Consider the following 18,026-nt stretch of genomic DNA (forward strand, 5'->3'; position numbering starts at 1 on the left):
AAGATAAGACTCCCTGGAAAAGACCCTGATGTTGGGAAAGATGGAGGGCAGAAGGAGAAGGGGATGACAGAGGACGAGATGGTTGGACAGTGTTCTCGAAGCTACCAACATGAGTTTGACCAAACTGCAGGAGGCAGTGGAAGACAGGAGTGCCCCGCGTGCTCTGGTCCATGGGGTCATGAAGAGTCGGACACGACTAAACAACAACAATAACAACAAATGGGGCCTTGAACTGTAGTGGTTGCTTCTTGCTTGCTTGAGTAGAGAGGTGAAAAACTGCTGGATTCTACATGGCTGGAATACAGTCTGCTGACATGGAGTTGTGTTAGTTACTGCCTAGACTCCTTTGGGAAGAAGGGTGGGATATGAATTTAATAAATAAAAATTCTCTGCCCATTTTTTGCCTCTAGCTGTGCCCCTGGAAGGTTCCCTATGAGGGAATGTGGCCCTTGGGCTGAAAAAAGATACCCAGCTATTTGGTTCAGTCCCAGTCCTAACCTGCTGTCATGGACTGGCTGGATGCAGAGGAATGGTGGGAGGTACCAGCTATGGAACCCCCAAGGGAAGAAGGCTCAGAGCTCAGGGGATTGGTGGTGGGACAAGGATGAGTGGTCGGAGGGGGAAGACTGGGAGGAGGAGGTGTCAGAAGCTGATGAGGAAACAGGGTTTAGTGAGCAGGAATAGGCCGTGGCAGAGAGCAGTCCAGAATCGGAGGCAGAAGTGGAAGCTGGATAAGAAGGGAGCCAAGAGGCAGAGACAGGGTGGGCCGGTGAGGAAGCCGAGCTGTCTTCACCCTCTTGCTGCAATAAGCTTCCCCATTGACTGGTCTCTCAGAACACAAGGAGGTATGAAGAGGGAGACACTGCATTGATTTCTAAACTTACTTCACAAGCAGAGTTGTAGCCAGATCTCCGGGGACCAGTATCATAACTGAAAGAGATTTCAACAGCTGGCCGTATGCGGCGTTGCTAAAGAATTATTGTAGCAAAGAGCACTGGAGTAAGAATCTCAGGCTTTCTGCAGCTGCCAGCTTGCAGCAGTTCAAGACATAAACCAACATTCTGGCTGTATTGTGGATATCTTGCAGAGTTGAGGGTGGGGCAGGAAAAACAAAGCAAGCTCTGCTCATGCACCCATCAGTGTCTGAGCCAGGGGAATAGATAAAGGAAAGCAACAGCTCTTGGTCCACAGACCAGTGGTTTATTGAGCATTCATCGTAATATATTTTCTGGTAAATGAGATGATGTTGGCTATTTGATGAGCAGTTCATTCTGATTGGTTGGCAGAGAGGTTAGATACTGCTGCATCAAAGCAAGTGTTATCTCATGCTTTCTGGTGCATTTCACCTTACTGCAAAATTTTTTTGGAGAAGCAGGTTTGTTGCATAAAAATTCCCTATCAACTGCAGCTTGGCAACCTGAATTTGCCAGTATATGATTGAATCCCACCCCAAAATAGCGGGATTCTGGGAGTGTTGAGTTAACACAATAGATTTCTGACCTCCACACAAACCGGTTTATCTGTGTGCCTAAACAGATTTCTGTGGTGGATCATGTGCTCTTGAACTAGACCAAGGTCACATCCACATCACATAGTTAAAGCACCCTTATTCATGGCTCCCCCTGCCCCAAGAATCTCGAAATCTGGTTTGTTAACGCTCTCAGCTCCCATAACAAACTACTGTTTCCAGGATTCTTTGGAGGAGATCCATGACTCCTAAGGTGGAATAAGAGTGCTTTAAATGTGTGGGTGTGACCCAGACCCAGCCAGTATGGCCAATGGTGAGGAAAGATGGGAGCTGTAATCCAATAGGAGTTGAGGAGCCACAAATTTCTCACTCCTAATCATAGGCGCCGACTCCATGGGGCTTGAGGGGGCCCGAGCCCCCTCAAAAATTCGTTTGGGGGGGGCTCCACCCCCCCAATAATCTCCGGCGCCCCTCCAGCAGAGCGCCATCGCCGCCCCTCCCCCAGCCCAAAATGCACAGGGAGGGGCGGGCTGCATGCCTCCTGCCCTCCCTCCCGAGCAAAAGCTCCACCCAATTTCCTTTGGAGCTGATTAATAGGCGCAGCACGCTCTCCCCTATTCGCTCACGAGGAGGCGGCGCCACTTTATTTGCATATTCATAAGCTTATTTATTATTCATGAGCTTTCCCGGCCCCCCCCCCCCAATATTTTTTATAAGTCCGCGTCCCTGCTCCTAATCACAATGGAGAAGACTTGGAAAAGGTCGGGAAACCTGATCCGTGCAAGCTTAGCTGGTCTACAAGCCAGAGGCCCTTGAAATAAATTATTTGCAACCAACCAAGGTTTTTCTTTATTGAATACAGCTCTTCAGCAAACTGTTTTTGGAATTTGAGGGTGAAGGGGTGGGGCTGAAATGTGCCTGGGACACAAAGCTGGGATCTGCTCTTCAAAGGTAATGTCCACAGTCCTGCAGAATACAACAGCAGTCTTCAAATGATGAGAGTTGCTATCTAGATAGTTGCATAGGTTTCCATAGCTGTTGGACAGGATGGGAGGACTTGATGAAAAGTGACTTGATGAAGGTTAAGTGTTTCGAATCTACACTTCAAGCTAGCTGTCTGGACGCTGCTTGCACTGAGCCAATAAGAGAGAGAGAAAGCTTTCAGTCAAAATGTCCACCATTTGGCTGACACAACAGTACAGTACTAAAGAAGCGGATGAGTTTTTTTATATATAAAAAACACCTATTACAATCTCTCTTTCTTGCTGGCACATATGTCCAAAGGAAAATACCACACAGTAAGTATTCTAACTTGAAAGGGGTGATCAATAACCTATCCATCTTTCTGTGAAATTACTTTAGTGCTACAAAAGTGACTTAATAGGCTGTTCTTAGGTCTACCGCATGGTTAAGCACTGGTTTGAATCTGACACATTAAACCCTGGCACTGTTATTTTGAATGAAGTGATAGTATAGAAGAAATATGCTGTCTTAAAAGTGTAAGAAGAGGCATTGCCATAATGTAATGAGTTGAATAGCATGCCAAACAGTGCTGCAGAAGTTATGAGGCAGCTGGGTAAGCATTACTGCGGCTAAGATAATGATAATTGAGTTAAGAGCCACTGCCAAGGCTTGAGGCTAGAGCAGCAATGCAGAACCTGCAGCTCTCCAGGTGTTGCTGGACTATAATTCCCCAAATCTCTGACCCTTGACCATGGGAGTCAGGAATCCAACAACATCTGAAGGGTCACAAGTTCCCCATTCCCTATGCCCACATCCATATTGCTAGGACCTAGATTGAGGTATCTACAGTATTTGCCAACCTTTGGTCCCTAGATGTTGTTGGACTACAACTCTCATCATCCCCAGACAACTCAGCCAATGGTCAGAGATGATGGGATTTGTAGTCCAACAACATTCTGGAGCTCCTTGACTAGGTGTGGGGAACCTTTGGCTCTTCAAATGTTGATGAACCTCAACTCCCAACATCCTTGGCCATTGGCCATGCTTCCTGAGGCTGATGAGAGTTGTAGCTCAGCAACATCTGGGGGGCCAAATTTTCCCCACAACTGCCCTAGACTGACAAGGCTATGTAGTAAAAATAATACAGAGAGGCATGCATGCTTCTGTAAGCTTGGAGCAAGGGTTCCTGCAGGGAGGGATTAGTAGAGCATATACAGTACTTGCAGAAAGTCCCATGTTCAATCCTTGCCTTTTCCAGTTAAAGAGATCTTGGTTAGTCCTACTCTGTATGGGATCCTGGCAAGCTGCCGCTTGCATAGACACTACTGGGCTGGTTGGACAAACAGTCTGCACTTGGTATAAGGAAGCTTCCCATGTTTTGATGACAAATAAGGTGTCTCAGTACTATGAAGGACTTGCAGCAGGAAGATTTAACCTTCATCAAACTGGATGTCAACATAAATGCAAAACTGTCCTTGGCTGGTGGGTCTGCAATTCAAGGGCAGCTTTCAACGTTTTTACAATCCATGTTTTTCAATATGAATATTTAACCCATTCTCAATGCATGCAAGCTAGCCTTTGAGGGAGGCAGGGTGGCTGAGGGGAGGTAGGAAGTTCTGTAACTGTGAAGCTGAGAGCCCTTATCTGTGTGCCTTAGCAATCCAGATCGGATGTATCAATGCTTTTTCATAACATTTACCTCTGTAAAGAACTGTATTTACAAAATGAATAGCTTGCCCCTTGCTATAGTTCTCATTCCAGACTTCTTGCACTCTAATAATCAAATAAATCAAAACGACTGAATGGCTTTAAAACAAGTTATGGGGAGTTGGAGGGTGTGCACAGAAATCTAGACCATCCATGGATGTGAAGTTGGTTCTGAAGCAGTTTGCAGAACCATTTATGCTCTCTGTCAGTTCATCTAACTGGCTTTTAAGCCAGTTATATTACCAGCTTTCTCAGTATCTCATAGTAACATCCCAAGGGTGTAGTGATGTTACCACCTTGGTTCCACAAAGGGAGAGAAAACGGGATAAAGGGAGACACTGAAAGCATTTCAAATGGACTCATGTGGAGCCCTAATTATGTGGCTGACCTTAAGACTTCTCCATTAAGTCCCTCCTCAGTTTGACTCTGCACAGTGATTGCATGCTTAATTTCCTTGCATGCTTAATTTCCTTGTATGCTTCCCCTTCAGGGCATCTGCTGATTGTAAACAAAACAAGGTAGCAAGTGCTCTCCAGAGTGCTGATTGCTTCAGAAATGTAATCAAGCACCATTGCAGCTTATCAGAGCACTTAATTGCTATGTACAATGCAAAGAAAGTGGGCAACACAGGCAGGCCACTTTATTGATAACCACTTTATTGAACTGTGTAGGAAGTGTATTGCAATTCAAATGGTAGATCCAGTGGTGTCTGGCTACTTTTTGCAGTGAACATGGTTTGAAAAGGTGGTATATGTAACAGAGTCACTGTCTGGTTTAAAAGGGGCCATGCATGGCAGTGCTTCACTCGTCATATATTTACTGCTGTGCATATATATGCAATGGCTAGCCTCAGCATCCTGGCATGTGTACCTATTTGATGCATAAGAGGGAGGGGAGGCAGCAGTCTTCCAAACTTCCCAGACTCAACCCAGGCAGGTATCCCCACTCTAGCAGCATTTTTGACTATATCTTAAATGTTGTAATATACTCTACAAGCCCATCTGGGCCTGAAATACGGACTAAAATTACAAGAACTACAAGAGATATGGATGCAGATATGGAGACAACCATATCTGTTGCATGCCCGCATTATTAAATTGCTATGTACACATGCATGGTCTGTATCGGCACATGTAAAAATGTAGTATGTGAAACAGCCCACAGCAGTCACTGGAAGCTCAGAAGCTACTTCAGTCATCTCATGAACATCAACTTGGGGTGGGATATGAGAAGAGTATCTGGAAGATGTGTTTTTGAGAGAACAACAGCATGCCGTTTGAATTGACAGAGGGCTGGAACTTGGCTGATAGAGCCTCAGGGTCTATCACAACACAACACAAGTTGCTCGTCAATATATTTATTGCACGTTGTTCACATGTTGGTTTGCTTTCATAATGCTATGTTTTGCAAATTAAACATGACAAAGACTCTATAAGGCTGAAATCCTGCACATGCTTACCTGGGAGCAAGTAATGTTGCACAATGTGACTTTTTTCTAAGTAGATCTCCACAGGATTGCACTGTAAATCTCTAGTGTACTCTTCGGCAAAGAAAATTGTTACCCTTGCTGTTTTCACTATTCAGAGGCAGGATGTGTGTAACACAGCTTGAAACTTTAGCTGTGAGTCATTGAGTCATGCGTTATTGAATGATACACATGCAGGTGTGAATCAGTCCTTGGTATTTATTCTGCACTAGCAATATGGTAGGCTAGTGACTAGGTTTCTTTTGCCTACACACTTCAATGTAAATGTTGAATAAAGTTTTGTTTTTATTATGAGAGTCTCGAGAGCTTGTCTGATAATGAACACACTGACCATATGCCCAAGTGTCCATTCACACATTTTGTTTGGCTATTTCTCTTATTTAGATGGTGTAACGTATGAGGTAGAAATTAATTGCTCTTCCTTTTGTAGCATCTGTGACTGAGCTTCAAAACATACCCTACAATGTCAGAGATGCATGAGCTACGCTCCTCCCAGGAACTAATAACTTCAACAAATGAAGAAAACACATGAAATAATTGATGAACTGGTTAATTTTTTAAGATTTCCTTTATTTGAACTTCCATTTACCTCATCATTGCTCGATGTACTAAATCTTATTCAGCTTGTTTCTTCCAGCTCTATCCTCCTGGAGAAGGCTCTGTAGCTCAGGGGTAGAGCACCTGCTTTGCATAAGGAGGTCCCAGGTTCAATACTCAATAGTATCTCCTGATAAGGCAGAGAGAGACCTCTGACTGCTCCTGATAAGGCAGTTTCCTATATTCCTTCCCACTTCCTGCAAATTGCCTGTAAATCTACACAAAATAAACACCCCAGAGTGAAGTAGGGAGAGCTGAGGATTGTCTATAATATCCTTTTGTATGGAGGACTGAATCAGAGCAACCAATTGTGACAGGAGCTGGATTCTCAAGTGTTTGTGTGTGTGTGTACACGAGAGAGATGTGTGTTGACTTTCAGACTGTAATCCTAAACACGTTTTCCGTAGGCGTAAGCCTGAAATACTACAGTGGAACTTATTTCTGAGTAAACAAGTATAGGATTGACTGTACTGTACTATTAAAGCCCCTGGAGATATCCCTTTTTAAACATATTCGTATTTTTTTAGGGCAAAGAAAATAGTAAATCTTACCACTGCACACCCCACTAAATATTGGTGCCGCATAGTCTATGGCAAAGGATGAGGGAGATTCTCCATCGCTGGTGTAAGCCTCAATATTTTTGCAGGGCTGAAGGCCTACAGCCAAAGACCCCATCAAATCACTCAGCAGCAAATCGAAAATGCGATTTCAATCTTGCTTTTAAAACGGCCTGGAATATGCTATATTTTCCAAATATGTTCCCCACCCCTGCAGAAAGATGTTCCCACTGTTTTGCTTTTCTCTCAGCCGGGTCAAAGAGTTATTTGCTCTTCCCCCCCCCCTTTTTTTAAAGCACCCATCGAGCTGAAACCCGGCTGCACTTTGCCGGAGGCGACGGCCCTCGAAAGTGTTGCTTTTATTTGCAGCGACAATGACAACATCGTGGTCATAATCTTCATTCGCAACCTGAGCAGAGGCAGGAGTAGAGAAATGAGGCAAAACATGAGCGGGGCGGGGGGGGGGGCGCTGAGAAAATGGAAATAGCGGGAAACATTGGCGCGAGGAGGGGGCGCTGCCCCGCCTGCGAGTCCACGCTGTACTTTCCTGCCTCTGCTCGCCGCACGTCCACCACCCTCCCGCTCTTCAAAAAGCTGCCCGCACGGCCCCTTTAAGGGTCCGCGCTTGCGCTCTGCAGACCTTACTCCCTTCGCTCAGTAGGAGGCGAGGGCGGGAGGCGAGGGAAGAAAAAGCAAAGCCCCAAAAACTAAGCAACGGGGCGCGCGAAGCCGAAGGCGGGCTTTGCTCGCGTCACGTGTCCCACTCCCTCTTTCCAGGCCCCCTCTTTTCCGTGGCGGCGCGCGCGAGCAAAGGCGGTGCGCACGCTCGGAGGAGGGGGCGCGCTCGCGTACGTGCGTGCGTGCGTGCGTGCGAGTTCACGGCGCGAGCCAGCCCCTCGAGCCGCTGTCGCGGGAGCAGCAGCCCTCAGAGCCGTTCCCTCGCTCGCCCGCCTCAGTCAGTCAGTCAGTCACACACTGAGGAGGGAGGGAGGGAAGGAAGGCGAGAGAGCGGGCGGGATTATTATGGGCTGTGGGTGCTGCTGCTGAGGGCTGAGCAAAAGAGAGAGAGAGAAATAAATAAGAAATAAACAAAAATGGAGCTGTCTGCAGTGGGCGAGCGGGTGTTCGCGGCCGAATCCATCATCAAGCGACGGATCCGAAAGGTGAGCGGCGGGCCAGCGAGGCCCCAGACCGGGGCTCGGCTTTTTTAAGGGGGGGGTGTTTCTGCCGTTGCCACCTCTTTAACCTGCGCTTCCCGTTTCTCCTCTTCCCCACCGCCTCCCCCCATTTTACCCCCTCCCTCTGCCAACCCCCCCCCCCGTATTTTGCAGGGACGCATCGAATACCTGGTGAAATGGAAAGGCTGGGCCATCAAGTGAGTTCCCCCCTAGCGCCTCTCTGTGTCTTGTCTGCGTGAAGAAGCCCCGTTCCCGCCTCCTGTGGGCCTCTCGCTGGGCTAATATTATGTGTCCCTTCCCTGGGTGCGCACAAGGCGCGCGCGTGCGCGTGCTCACAACACTCACAGAGTGCCTGTAGGGTTGCTTTATCCTTTTCGCCTCCCCACCCACCAAGAACTCCTCAGCATGTGCTAATATTTCTCTCTCTCTCCCCCCCCCCCGCCTTCATTCCTTTGCAAGTGCCTGTAACTGTGTCCATCTGCACTTCTGCAGGTACAGCACTTGGGAACCTGAAGAGAACATCTTGGATTCCCGTCTAATTGCAGCCTTTGAGCAAAAGTGAGTTTGAGATTGATTCTAGACAGCGCAGGGGAGAGTTAGGAGTTATCACTTGTTTCGTTTGCAGAATGAAGAGGTTTGACTTTTTTTTAAAAAAGCATTTAATTTCTCCCCTACAAAGGGAACGTGAGCGTGAGCTGTACGGACCTAAGAAGAGAGGACCCAAGCCCAAAACTTTTCTGCTGAAGGTAACTCTCACTTTAATAACTTGGCTCTAATTGAACCAGTTTAAGGTTCTGGGATCTGATAACTTCAGTATGGTTAACTGCCCACTAAAAACTCTTAACAAAAATAAAACAAAAAACAGGGTCAGCTGGGGAAAGGAAGTAGTTAGAAATTAAAGCTTCACATGTTATTTTGCAGTATGTGTCCAGGGACACCATAAATTATTGGAAAGCTACAAATATGCTCTTGATCTCTTTCCATCTTCATTTTGACTGAAAGTGATTGCTTAAAGTGTATGTAAGTTGGCCTTTTGGCCTCATGACTTCTTGCTGTATAAAAATGGGCCAGTGCTTTGCCACCCTTTTTCACGGACTTGTCTGAAAGCTTTGTTGTTTAGTGATTTCTCAGAACTTTGAAGAGGGGGCAATGTAAACCAGTAGTTTTTAAAATCTTATTGAAAGAAAATAATTAAACTTTGGAAATGCAAAAGTGCCCAGGAACTTTCTGGACCAGACTGTCCAAAATATCATTTGTTTAAGGCTATTGTGACTGCAGCACTAAAACCTGCTTTGAGGTTTCTTGTCTGTAAAAAGTGAGAAAAGTGTATGTGTATATCAGAGTTTAAACTTCCTTACAGTCTTGCTGAGGCAGTGCTTACTATATGAGAGGCAGAGTGGGCTGGGGTTCTGTTTCTCACTAATGCTGCTTTCAGCTCATTTAAAGTAGAAGCTCTTACTGATGTGAATTTTGGAAGCATGGGTAGAAATCTGAACCTCAAATGCTGAGGAGGGTTTGCAGAGTTGGCATTTAAACCAGTTTGGAAAAGGATGATCAATCATTGAGAATAAAGATTTTAACACCCAAAGTGGATATTTGCACTTTGTCAGGATTAAGAAAACCTTGGTTGTGTAAATTTCACCACTCTTCTCAGCAAATTCCTAAATATTCATTCAGGACTTATAAAGATGACTTTGTCTAGTGTTTGACTTCTGATGACATAGGTGGTCTGATAATTGATTTGATCTGGAAACTGACTGGATAGCTTATTTGCAGATGTAAATGATTCAGAAAATCCTGACCTCCATAAGAAATAGCATGGCCAATGGTCAGGATTAATGACAGTTGTAATTCAACAATATCTGAGGGGTTGCAAGTTCCCCACTGCTATATTAAGCTAAGGATGACTAATTTAATATATTTGTGAGGGGCCACTCATTTTCCCAGACAGTGGTTTCAATTTATTAAATTTATACATTGCTTCCCACTAAATGTCCTGAAGCAATTTACAACCAAAATTTAAAAAATGCAATTATAAAATCACATAAACCTTACTTTAAACATAGATTTAACCATGTGTCGAATCATTGGTGGTACCCAAATGCCCAGGAAAACAAAAAGACACTAAAATGGCAACACGGTTGATGGCAGAACTCTGGGGACTAGAGTACAGTTGTACCTTGGTTGTCAAACGGAATCTGTTCGCGAAGTCCGTTCGATTCCCAAAAAGTTTACAAACCAAGGTGCGGCTTCTCAATGGCCCCGGAAACAATGCTGACGGCTGAAACAGACGTTCGGCTTCCAAAAAATGTTCACAAACTGGAACACTTATTTCTGGGTTTGCAGCATGTACGTTAGGTAGTCCTTTGAGTAGTATGAAACACTTGAGGCAAATTTGGACCCAGCTCTATTACATTCTCCTAGAGTACCTGAAGACTATTTTGGAATGCATTTGAATTGATGGTGCTACAACAGTAACAACAGCAACCACCACTTCAAATGCTTTCCAAGATAGCGTTCAGGTGCTCTGGGATAATGGAAACTAAAATATTGTATGCACATCAGCTTGGCCTTGTGTAAGTACAGGGCCACTTTGTCATGCTATAATACTTTAACTTATGTATGACCTGCTTTGTACTGAACAACTCTCTGGCTTGCAAAGAATGTGATGCTGGGTCATCGTATAAATTGTAAACGTGAAGGTGGGTAAATGTAAGCTAGTAGGAATAAATTAGACGGTCAGTAGCAAGTAATGGATTCTTAGTTCTCTAGGGAATTTCCCAGTCACAGTTTGCAGGATGTAGCTTGTGGTCTACAGAGAAATGGGGGGAGGGGCTGCATTCTTTGACAAGTAGTTCTTTCTCTGTTCACTTAAAAATCAGTTTTGCTTTTAATCTTCTATAATTTATTTAAGTTAGAATTTTGGAACCCTCATTATCTCCCTCAGTGCCATTTCTTTTATTCTCAGCCAGGGGGAATCAGGTGAGGAGAGCTTTGCTCATGTAGTTACAAGATGTTTGAAACTCCCAGAGCAGAAACTGATGATTTTAGCAACTTGAACACAGTTGCTACACAGTATAAACAATCATTTAGAAATTTACTGACTCAAGGTAACACATAAAGGGAAAATTTTAACCGCATGAGTAGAGTAGTCTGCACGACTTCTTTTACTCTCAGAATGGATAAAAACATCCTTTTATATATTACCTTTGGTCAGTACATCAGGTGCTTTATACTATGTTCATGAGAAGTTACTGATTTAAAAGCATGCAAGAAAGTGCTTGCAGTTATGTACATTTTACTGGCTTTTCGTGAGTATATAGCTGCTAGAAAATTGGGTTAACCTACTGTGAGAAGGGGTAAGCGCTGGGCTGGCCAGGTAGAACACAGTCTCCTTCAGTTGGCCATTGGGCTGTGTGGCTGAGGACTAATTTTATCCGAGTTTGTTTGTTATAGTTCATGGAAAATACACCTTGTAGCAGTAAGTCTTTGAGTTCTAGGAAGCAACTTTGAGTTCTAGGAAGCAACTCAAGTTCTGGACACAGCTTTGTGGAATAGGGGCGGGGGAATATCCTGAAAGTTGTAATTCAGTACTGTTTGGGTAGCTGTGGAATTTTGCATACGCTAGAGTCAGGTGAGGGTAGAGGCAATACCCCTGTCTCCAGTGATAGAACCTGGACAGAAGATAATCCTTCCTACTATTGCCATCTGCCCAGTGCTAAGAGCACATGCTTTGGTTGCAAAATGTCCTAGGCTCAGCCCCCAGCATCTCCACATAGGGCTGGGAGAGACTTCTGCCTTGAAACTCTAGACAGCCACTGCTAGTCAGTATCAATCATTCTGAGTTCGATCAGTATAAGGCAGCTTCCTATGTTCATCACTGCTTCTGAGTTTATTTTCTGAACTGATAGCAATATTTCACTTCCAGGGTGTGCAGAAGGTTTGGTCTGCAAAAAGGGATGTCCGAGAAGGAAGGGTTGAATGATTTCTAACAAAAGATAAAAACTCCTACCTGTACAGCTAATGTGCTAATATCTTCTGTTTATGTAGGTTTGCAAAAGTGGAAGCTGAACTATGAGTAATCAATAGAATAAATTAAGTATAGCACTGAGTGGTATTCCCCTAAAGACACAAATATTTAAAATAGAACTTCTGGCAAGGTATAAACAAAGAATCCAGTTTCTGCTTAAGGGGGATTTTTTAAAAAACCAGAAGTATAAGCAATTCATGGATATATGGAAACAGACATTAGAACATAAGAGCCATGCTGCATCCTCTTTTAGCAGTGGTCAACCAAATGCTTTTGGGGAGCCCACAAACAGGACTTGAATATAATCATGCTCTCCTGCTGTTGTTCCTCAGTGACTGGTATTCATAGGCATATCACCTATGATGCTGGAGGTAGTAGACAGCCATCATGACTAGTAGCTATTGATAGTTTTATCCTCCATGAATTTGTCTAAACACTTGTTAAAGCCCGTCCAAGTAGGCAGCCATTACTACGTCTTGTAGTATCATAACCATAGTTTATGCTCTGTGTGGCAAAGTACTTCACACAAGTCATCATTGAAAAGAAACATGTTAACTTTGTATTGTAGTAATTTGAATGCACTGATATGTGAACTTGGTTGGAAAAACGCTTTTAAAATGCAGCAAAAAGCACAAATGTACATGTCTGAAGTCTGACTAATTCTTAGTGCATTGTTTAACTACCCAATATTACAAAATTACATTCATTTCCCAAAACTGGGTTTCCTGATCAAAGAAATATAGATGAACTGCTTTTATATTCTTGTGTCTCCACTTCCAGTGTCTTTATCATTTTGTGGGGCTTAAAGGTGTGGACATTTATTAAGTACGTTGCTAGAACCTGTAGTACGGGATTTGCAATATTAAACACTAGAAGAGGGAGAGGTTATTTAGAAAATTAGTACAGTGCCATAGGTGCATGGGAGGTGGAAACTAATATAATTATGAGATTCTGATGATGTTCTCTGCTATGCCAACTTATCTTGCTGGTTGACTAGAGAGTTACTCCTCAGCACTGGAAAGAAAGCACAATATGTATGGCAAGGTGATTGTGTTATCAGCAATTATTGCAATGAAGGAACGCTGTTTGTTTTGCATGCATTTAAACTAGCTGAATGGTAACACTGTACTTTTTGCATGTTGTCTCAAGTGAAGTATAGGCATTGGCTCTGAAGGTGTTGTGACTCAGCCTTCCCCTTTTAGGTAGAATTTGCTGATCCAGAGGCTCTAAGTAGAGAAAGCTTCTTGTATATTTCCCCCTTCCCTCCCCCTCGTGCCACTTAAAGTATTTTTTACTCATCTCTTGTCATTTATTCTCCCATTTTCCTTTCACACCTATCTTGTACCTCTGCCCACCCCACCCCCTGCCAATTTCTTTCATCCTCGCTTCCTACTCCTTTTACATTCAGTTGTCTCTCCTATGATAGCATCTCTCTATTATCCCCTTCCTTTCTATTCCCAGTTTATTATTATTACTTTTGGAGCTGCTGCATAACCAGAGTCTTTGGTGCTTATATATCTGTGTGGAAAGTAAGTAGGAAGAAAATGGGAAGGAACAGAGGCATTCACCTGCAATTCTTGTTGCAGGCACCAGATGGTGGGAAAAGCTAATTGAACTAAGGGGGTGAGCGATAGATACATTTGGTTAGTCTGATGGTATTTTAATACAGAAGTTAGCTATTTTTGTTAGCACATTGAATGACTTGAGTCATCTGGTCTACAATAAATATCTAGTTGTAAGCATCGCACAACGGGATGTTAGTTTTCTAAAAGGGAGGGGACCTTTTATAGTAAACTAAATCAAATTCAACAGTGTAATATAAAACTAAATTGAAGGAGCGTCTTCACCCCCCCATCGTTATTCCCAGATGCTGAGGTCCAGCACTGAGGGCCTTCTGGTGGTTCCCTCGCTGCGAGAAGCCAAGTTACAGGGAACCAGGCAGAGGGCCTTCTCGGTAGTGGCACCCGCCCTGTGGAACGCCCTCCCATCAGATGTCAAGGAAATAAACAACTACCAGACTTGTAGAAGACATCTGAAGGCAGCCCTGTTTAAGGAAGCTTTTAATGTTTGACACACTATTGTATTTTAATATTTTGTTGGAAGCTTCCAGGAGTGGCTGGGAAAACTCAGTCAGATGGGCAGGGTATTATTATTATTATTATCCTTTATTACAAGGGCAGAAGGGATATTAATTTCGTAATCCTCATAATGACTTTGAACATAGATCAGTATCGTCGTCATGGCTTATAGGTGACCCAAGAGTACTGATTTCATGGATGGGATGAGATTTGACCAGGAATATCTCAGCTCACTCTAATGCTGGAAGCTATAGTTGTATCTTAATAGAGGAACTTTGGGGAAACTGCACTTAAATTCCTCAAATAAGGTCCATGACTCAGTTTAGCTGCATTAGTTGTAATTTCTGAACCAACTTCAAGGGAAAATCCTCATAGAGCACATTGCAGTAGTCCAGTTTAGAGGTTACCAAAGCATCACTGTAACCAAGTTATGCCTGTCCAGGAATAGCTGTAGCCTAACATATCAGCTGAAGATGGAAGAAGGCAGTCCTATATTCCCAGCCAATAGTCTGTATGTCCTAATATTGTATATTTAAAGGTTTAATCTGCATGTTAATAGCATAATATCCTTTCTTAAATCTTGCTTCGTTTACTTATGGTTTAGTCAAACCCTGATAATTTTCAAATGGATTTCTGTTTTGTTGCACAGAGTGGGAAAGCTTTTGTATGACCTAAAGCAGGATTGAATAAACCTTTTCCAAATGGAATCAATTGCATTTATTGTTCATTTTTGTGGGAGACCTGATGTTATCCTAGTTAGCTTTACTTCTAAGAAGTGGTGGATGTAATGATCTGGCTGCAAGTCACCTCAAGACATTGTTTGTACATATTACAGGAAAAAATATGCCTTTCTTTTAAATGCTTACTTTGCAAACTCTCCTGTTACACGTGAAGTTTTGGTAGATTTTAACTTGTGCTGTGCTGCAGTCTGCTAAGTGAATAGCCTTATTAATAACTAACAAATGTTCTTTGAAAAGCATCTCCTAATGTTCTTTAAGTCTTGAACAATCCCAGTATCCCAAACTGTAATTCAAAACCCAGGGTGAAAATGTATGGAAATGGATTTCATGGTTTCCACTATTAGGGTGATTTATGCTTGGTCAGATGGATTCATTTTGGGTTGGGAACATGTTAAGTTTGAAATCCAGGCCTGTGCAGAGCTCAGCCTCCACTTCCTCCAGTTAGGCTTCATATCCTTAAGATGTCAGGTGCCTGCAGTTTAGTATGCAGAATGTGATTTATTCCCATCTAACTCCATTTTTTCCACTGCAGGCTCGGGCCCAGGCGGAGGCCCTACACATTGGGGATGTACATTTTTCTGTCAAGCCTGGTTCTAGCACATCCTCTCCCAAACTCCACTCCAGTGCTGCAGTGCACCGACTGAAGAAGGACATCCGGCGATGTCACCGTATGTCTCGGCGCCCTTTGCCCCGCCCAGACCCCCAGAATAGTGGAGTTGGTGGGGGCACTGGCATCCGCCCTCCTGTCTCTCCCTTTTCAGAAACCGTCCGCATCATCAACCGCAAGGTGAAGCCACGTGAGCCCAAGCGCAGTCGCATTATTCTCAACCTGAAGGTTATTGATAAAGATGGGAAAGTGGGAAGCAGGGGAGGAAGTTTGGCTCGATCCAAGATACCTTCACGAAACCGTGTCATTGGCAAGAGCAAGAAATTCAGCGAGAGCATGCTTCGTAACCAGATCCGCCACATGAAGTTTGGAAACTTCCCGCTGTACAACAAGCCGTCCACTCCAGTCCCATCCTTGGAGGGGAAGACAGAGGCAGGAGGCTCCCAGGGTGCCTCTTGTGGGCTCATGGGCTCTTCTGCCTATGATGCCCGCAGTTCGAGCTCCTCTGACTGCCCCTCACCAGCTCCACACTCCTCATCGGATCCAGATGATTCCCCACCAAAGCTGCTTCCTGAGACACTAAGCCCAGCCATTCCTGACTGGCGTGAATCGGAAGTCCTTGATCTATCAATTCCACCAGAATCGGCAGCCACCAGCAAGCGTTCTCCTTCCGGAGGAGGGGGTCAGATGCCATCATCTCCATCCTCTTCTGACCCAGAGCAGGAGGCTGGGGATTGGCGCCCTGAAATGTCTCCCTGCTCTAATGTGGTGGTCACTGATGTCACCAGCAACCTTCTGACGGTCACCATCAAGGAATTCTGCAATGCAGAGGATTTCGAAAAGGTGGCAGCAGCTGGAGGTGGTGGTGGAGGCAGCAAATGAGAGGCTGCCTTCTTCCTTCAGCGCAGTTGGGGGGAGGGGGAAGGGACAGGGAGGCTCTACTGCAAGATCATGCATGGTGTGAATGCCTGTTTTCTTCTCTCTCCTCCTTATCCATTCTTTCTCTCTTTGCTTGGAAATTAAGACGGTAGTAGAGGAATGGGAATGGATGTGTTTGAAGTTTCCAAATGTCACAGCTGCTAGGGGTTATGGTGGGGCATGAGTTTCCCTTTTGTCTTCAAGGGTTATGTTGCACTGATTTGGACCTGGTGAATAAGAACTTGGGTGAATGGGTTCATATCTTTAAGAGGGGAAGGATTTGCTTTTCCATACTCTTTAATGAAACAGAGATCTTTTGGTCAACGCAGGCAGAGTCTGCATTCCTGTTTTCCAACTCTCTACACCTCTGTACCCATCACCTTGCTCTTATATCTGTAGCTTTGGTGAGATTGTATTGACTATACCCCAGAAAGAAGCAGCTTTTTAAGGGGAAGGGAGGTTGGAGAGTAGATCACTATGATTAGGTGGGGGCTGCTACAGAACATCTGGGGAAACTTATGTGCCCTAAATTTTCATTCTGCTGCTGGGCACTCTTCCTCCTTGCATATGCCAAAAGTGCTAACTTGGTAATTGTGGTAGCCCTTGGAGTCAGCCTGGGCACATTCTATCACTTCCATCTGTCTTGAACCATTTCTCAGTCCTGGTTCTAAGACCCTGCACATTTTTTTTGTGGCGGGCCAAAGTAGAGTTTCTTCAGCCTTCTTAAGTTGTCAGTCTTGTGCCCTGCTCCTTCCTCTTCTTAAAGTCTGAGGCATGTGTGTCCCCTTCCTGAAACCTGCTACGATGAAAAGGAGAGGAGCCACACATCCATCTTCCAATGTAGGAGGGATGGAAAGGTTGTGCAGTGAGAGTGAGCCCTGTTCTTATTAACTTAACTCCATCATCCTTCCAGTGAGGTGGGTAGGAGGAGGGCCTGCTTGTTGCACATTTCCCCATCTGCATCTCTCTCTAGGTGAGTAAGATGGAAGAACATTCACATCTACAATTCCTAGGATCTCAAACTGCCTCTACAGTTGCCAACCAAAGGTGCTAAGAACCTATTGTAAAATCTTACTGTGTGTCTCTTGGATCTTTGTGTGTGTGTGTGGAGTGCATGTGCAGTGTGTGTTCGCCTCTCCCTCCCATCCACCTGTCAACAACATGCTGCTTTTCATGAATTCATTCTGACTGAAACCTTTACAGCCTGTCTTGGAAGGAGGTAAAAATGTGGCTTCTTTTGCTATCTCCTCACCATCCCGCATAATGGGTTAATAACCATGAGCTCATATATTTGTATCCAAGGTGCACTGCAGAAGTAAAAAAATTTCTGCAAAGTTCTGCTCTGTGTTTCTTCTGCCATCTTAAGTTCTAGCTCTGTTGCAAGTTTCTCTTTCCCCTCCTGGGTGCCTCTGTTTTGTTACCAGTGGCATGTGTGCGTGCAAGTGTTGCCTGTCATACTATTTGTAATCTTCGTTACATTGCTTTTTGGGGGGGAAGGGGTGTGTGTGTGTGTGAGGTAGTAATATTTCTCAAGGGCTTGTCTGCATGCTATGCTGTCACTGAAATAACTGCATTCAATTCTTAATGGCATCTCTCTTCCCTGTATTCCTGTGTGAACTTTCTTTTTTTCAAGGGCTTGCTTAGTTGTTTTGTTCAGTTTTACATTGAGTTAATTATTTATCAATACATGTAAAGAC

General features: G+C 44.3%; 1 protein-coding gene across 2 annotated transcripts; it reads left to right on the forward strand.

Annotated features, from left to right (window-relative positions):
* Positions 1 to 7,657: 7,657 nt before the first annotated feature.
* Positions 7,658 to 16,296, forward strand: CBX6 (chromobox 6). 2 transcript variants are annotated; one of them, XM_081929235.1, is made up of 5 exons: positions 7,658 to 7,941; positions 8,110 to 8,153; positions 8,449 to 8,514; positions 8,636 to 8,702; positions 15,337 to 16,296. In XM_081929235.1, exons 1-5 carry the CDS (start codon positions 7,873 to 7,875, stop codon positions 16,291 to 16,293), a joined length of 1,203 nt encoding a protein of 400 aa, XP_081785361.1. In that variant the 5' UTR covers positions 7,658 to 7,872; the 3' UTR covers positions 16,294 to 16,296. The 2 variants fall into 2 exon arrangements, with proteins under 2 accessions (XP_081785361.1, XP_081785362.1); XM_081929236.1 differs by having other exon boundaries at positions 15,391 to 16,296.
* The last annotated feature ends 1,730 nt before the right edge of the window (positions 16,297 to 18,026 follow it).

This window comes from Podarcis melisellensis, assembly GCF_964234715.1.
Source record: "Podarcis melisellensis genome assembly, chromosome: 10".
NCBI classification, from domain to species: domain Eukaryota; kingdom Metazoa; phylum Chordata; class Lepidosauria; order Squamata; family Lacertidae; genus Podarcis; species Podarcis melisellensis.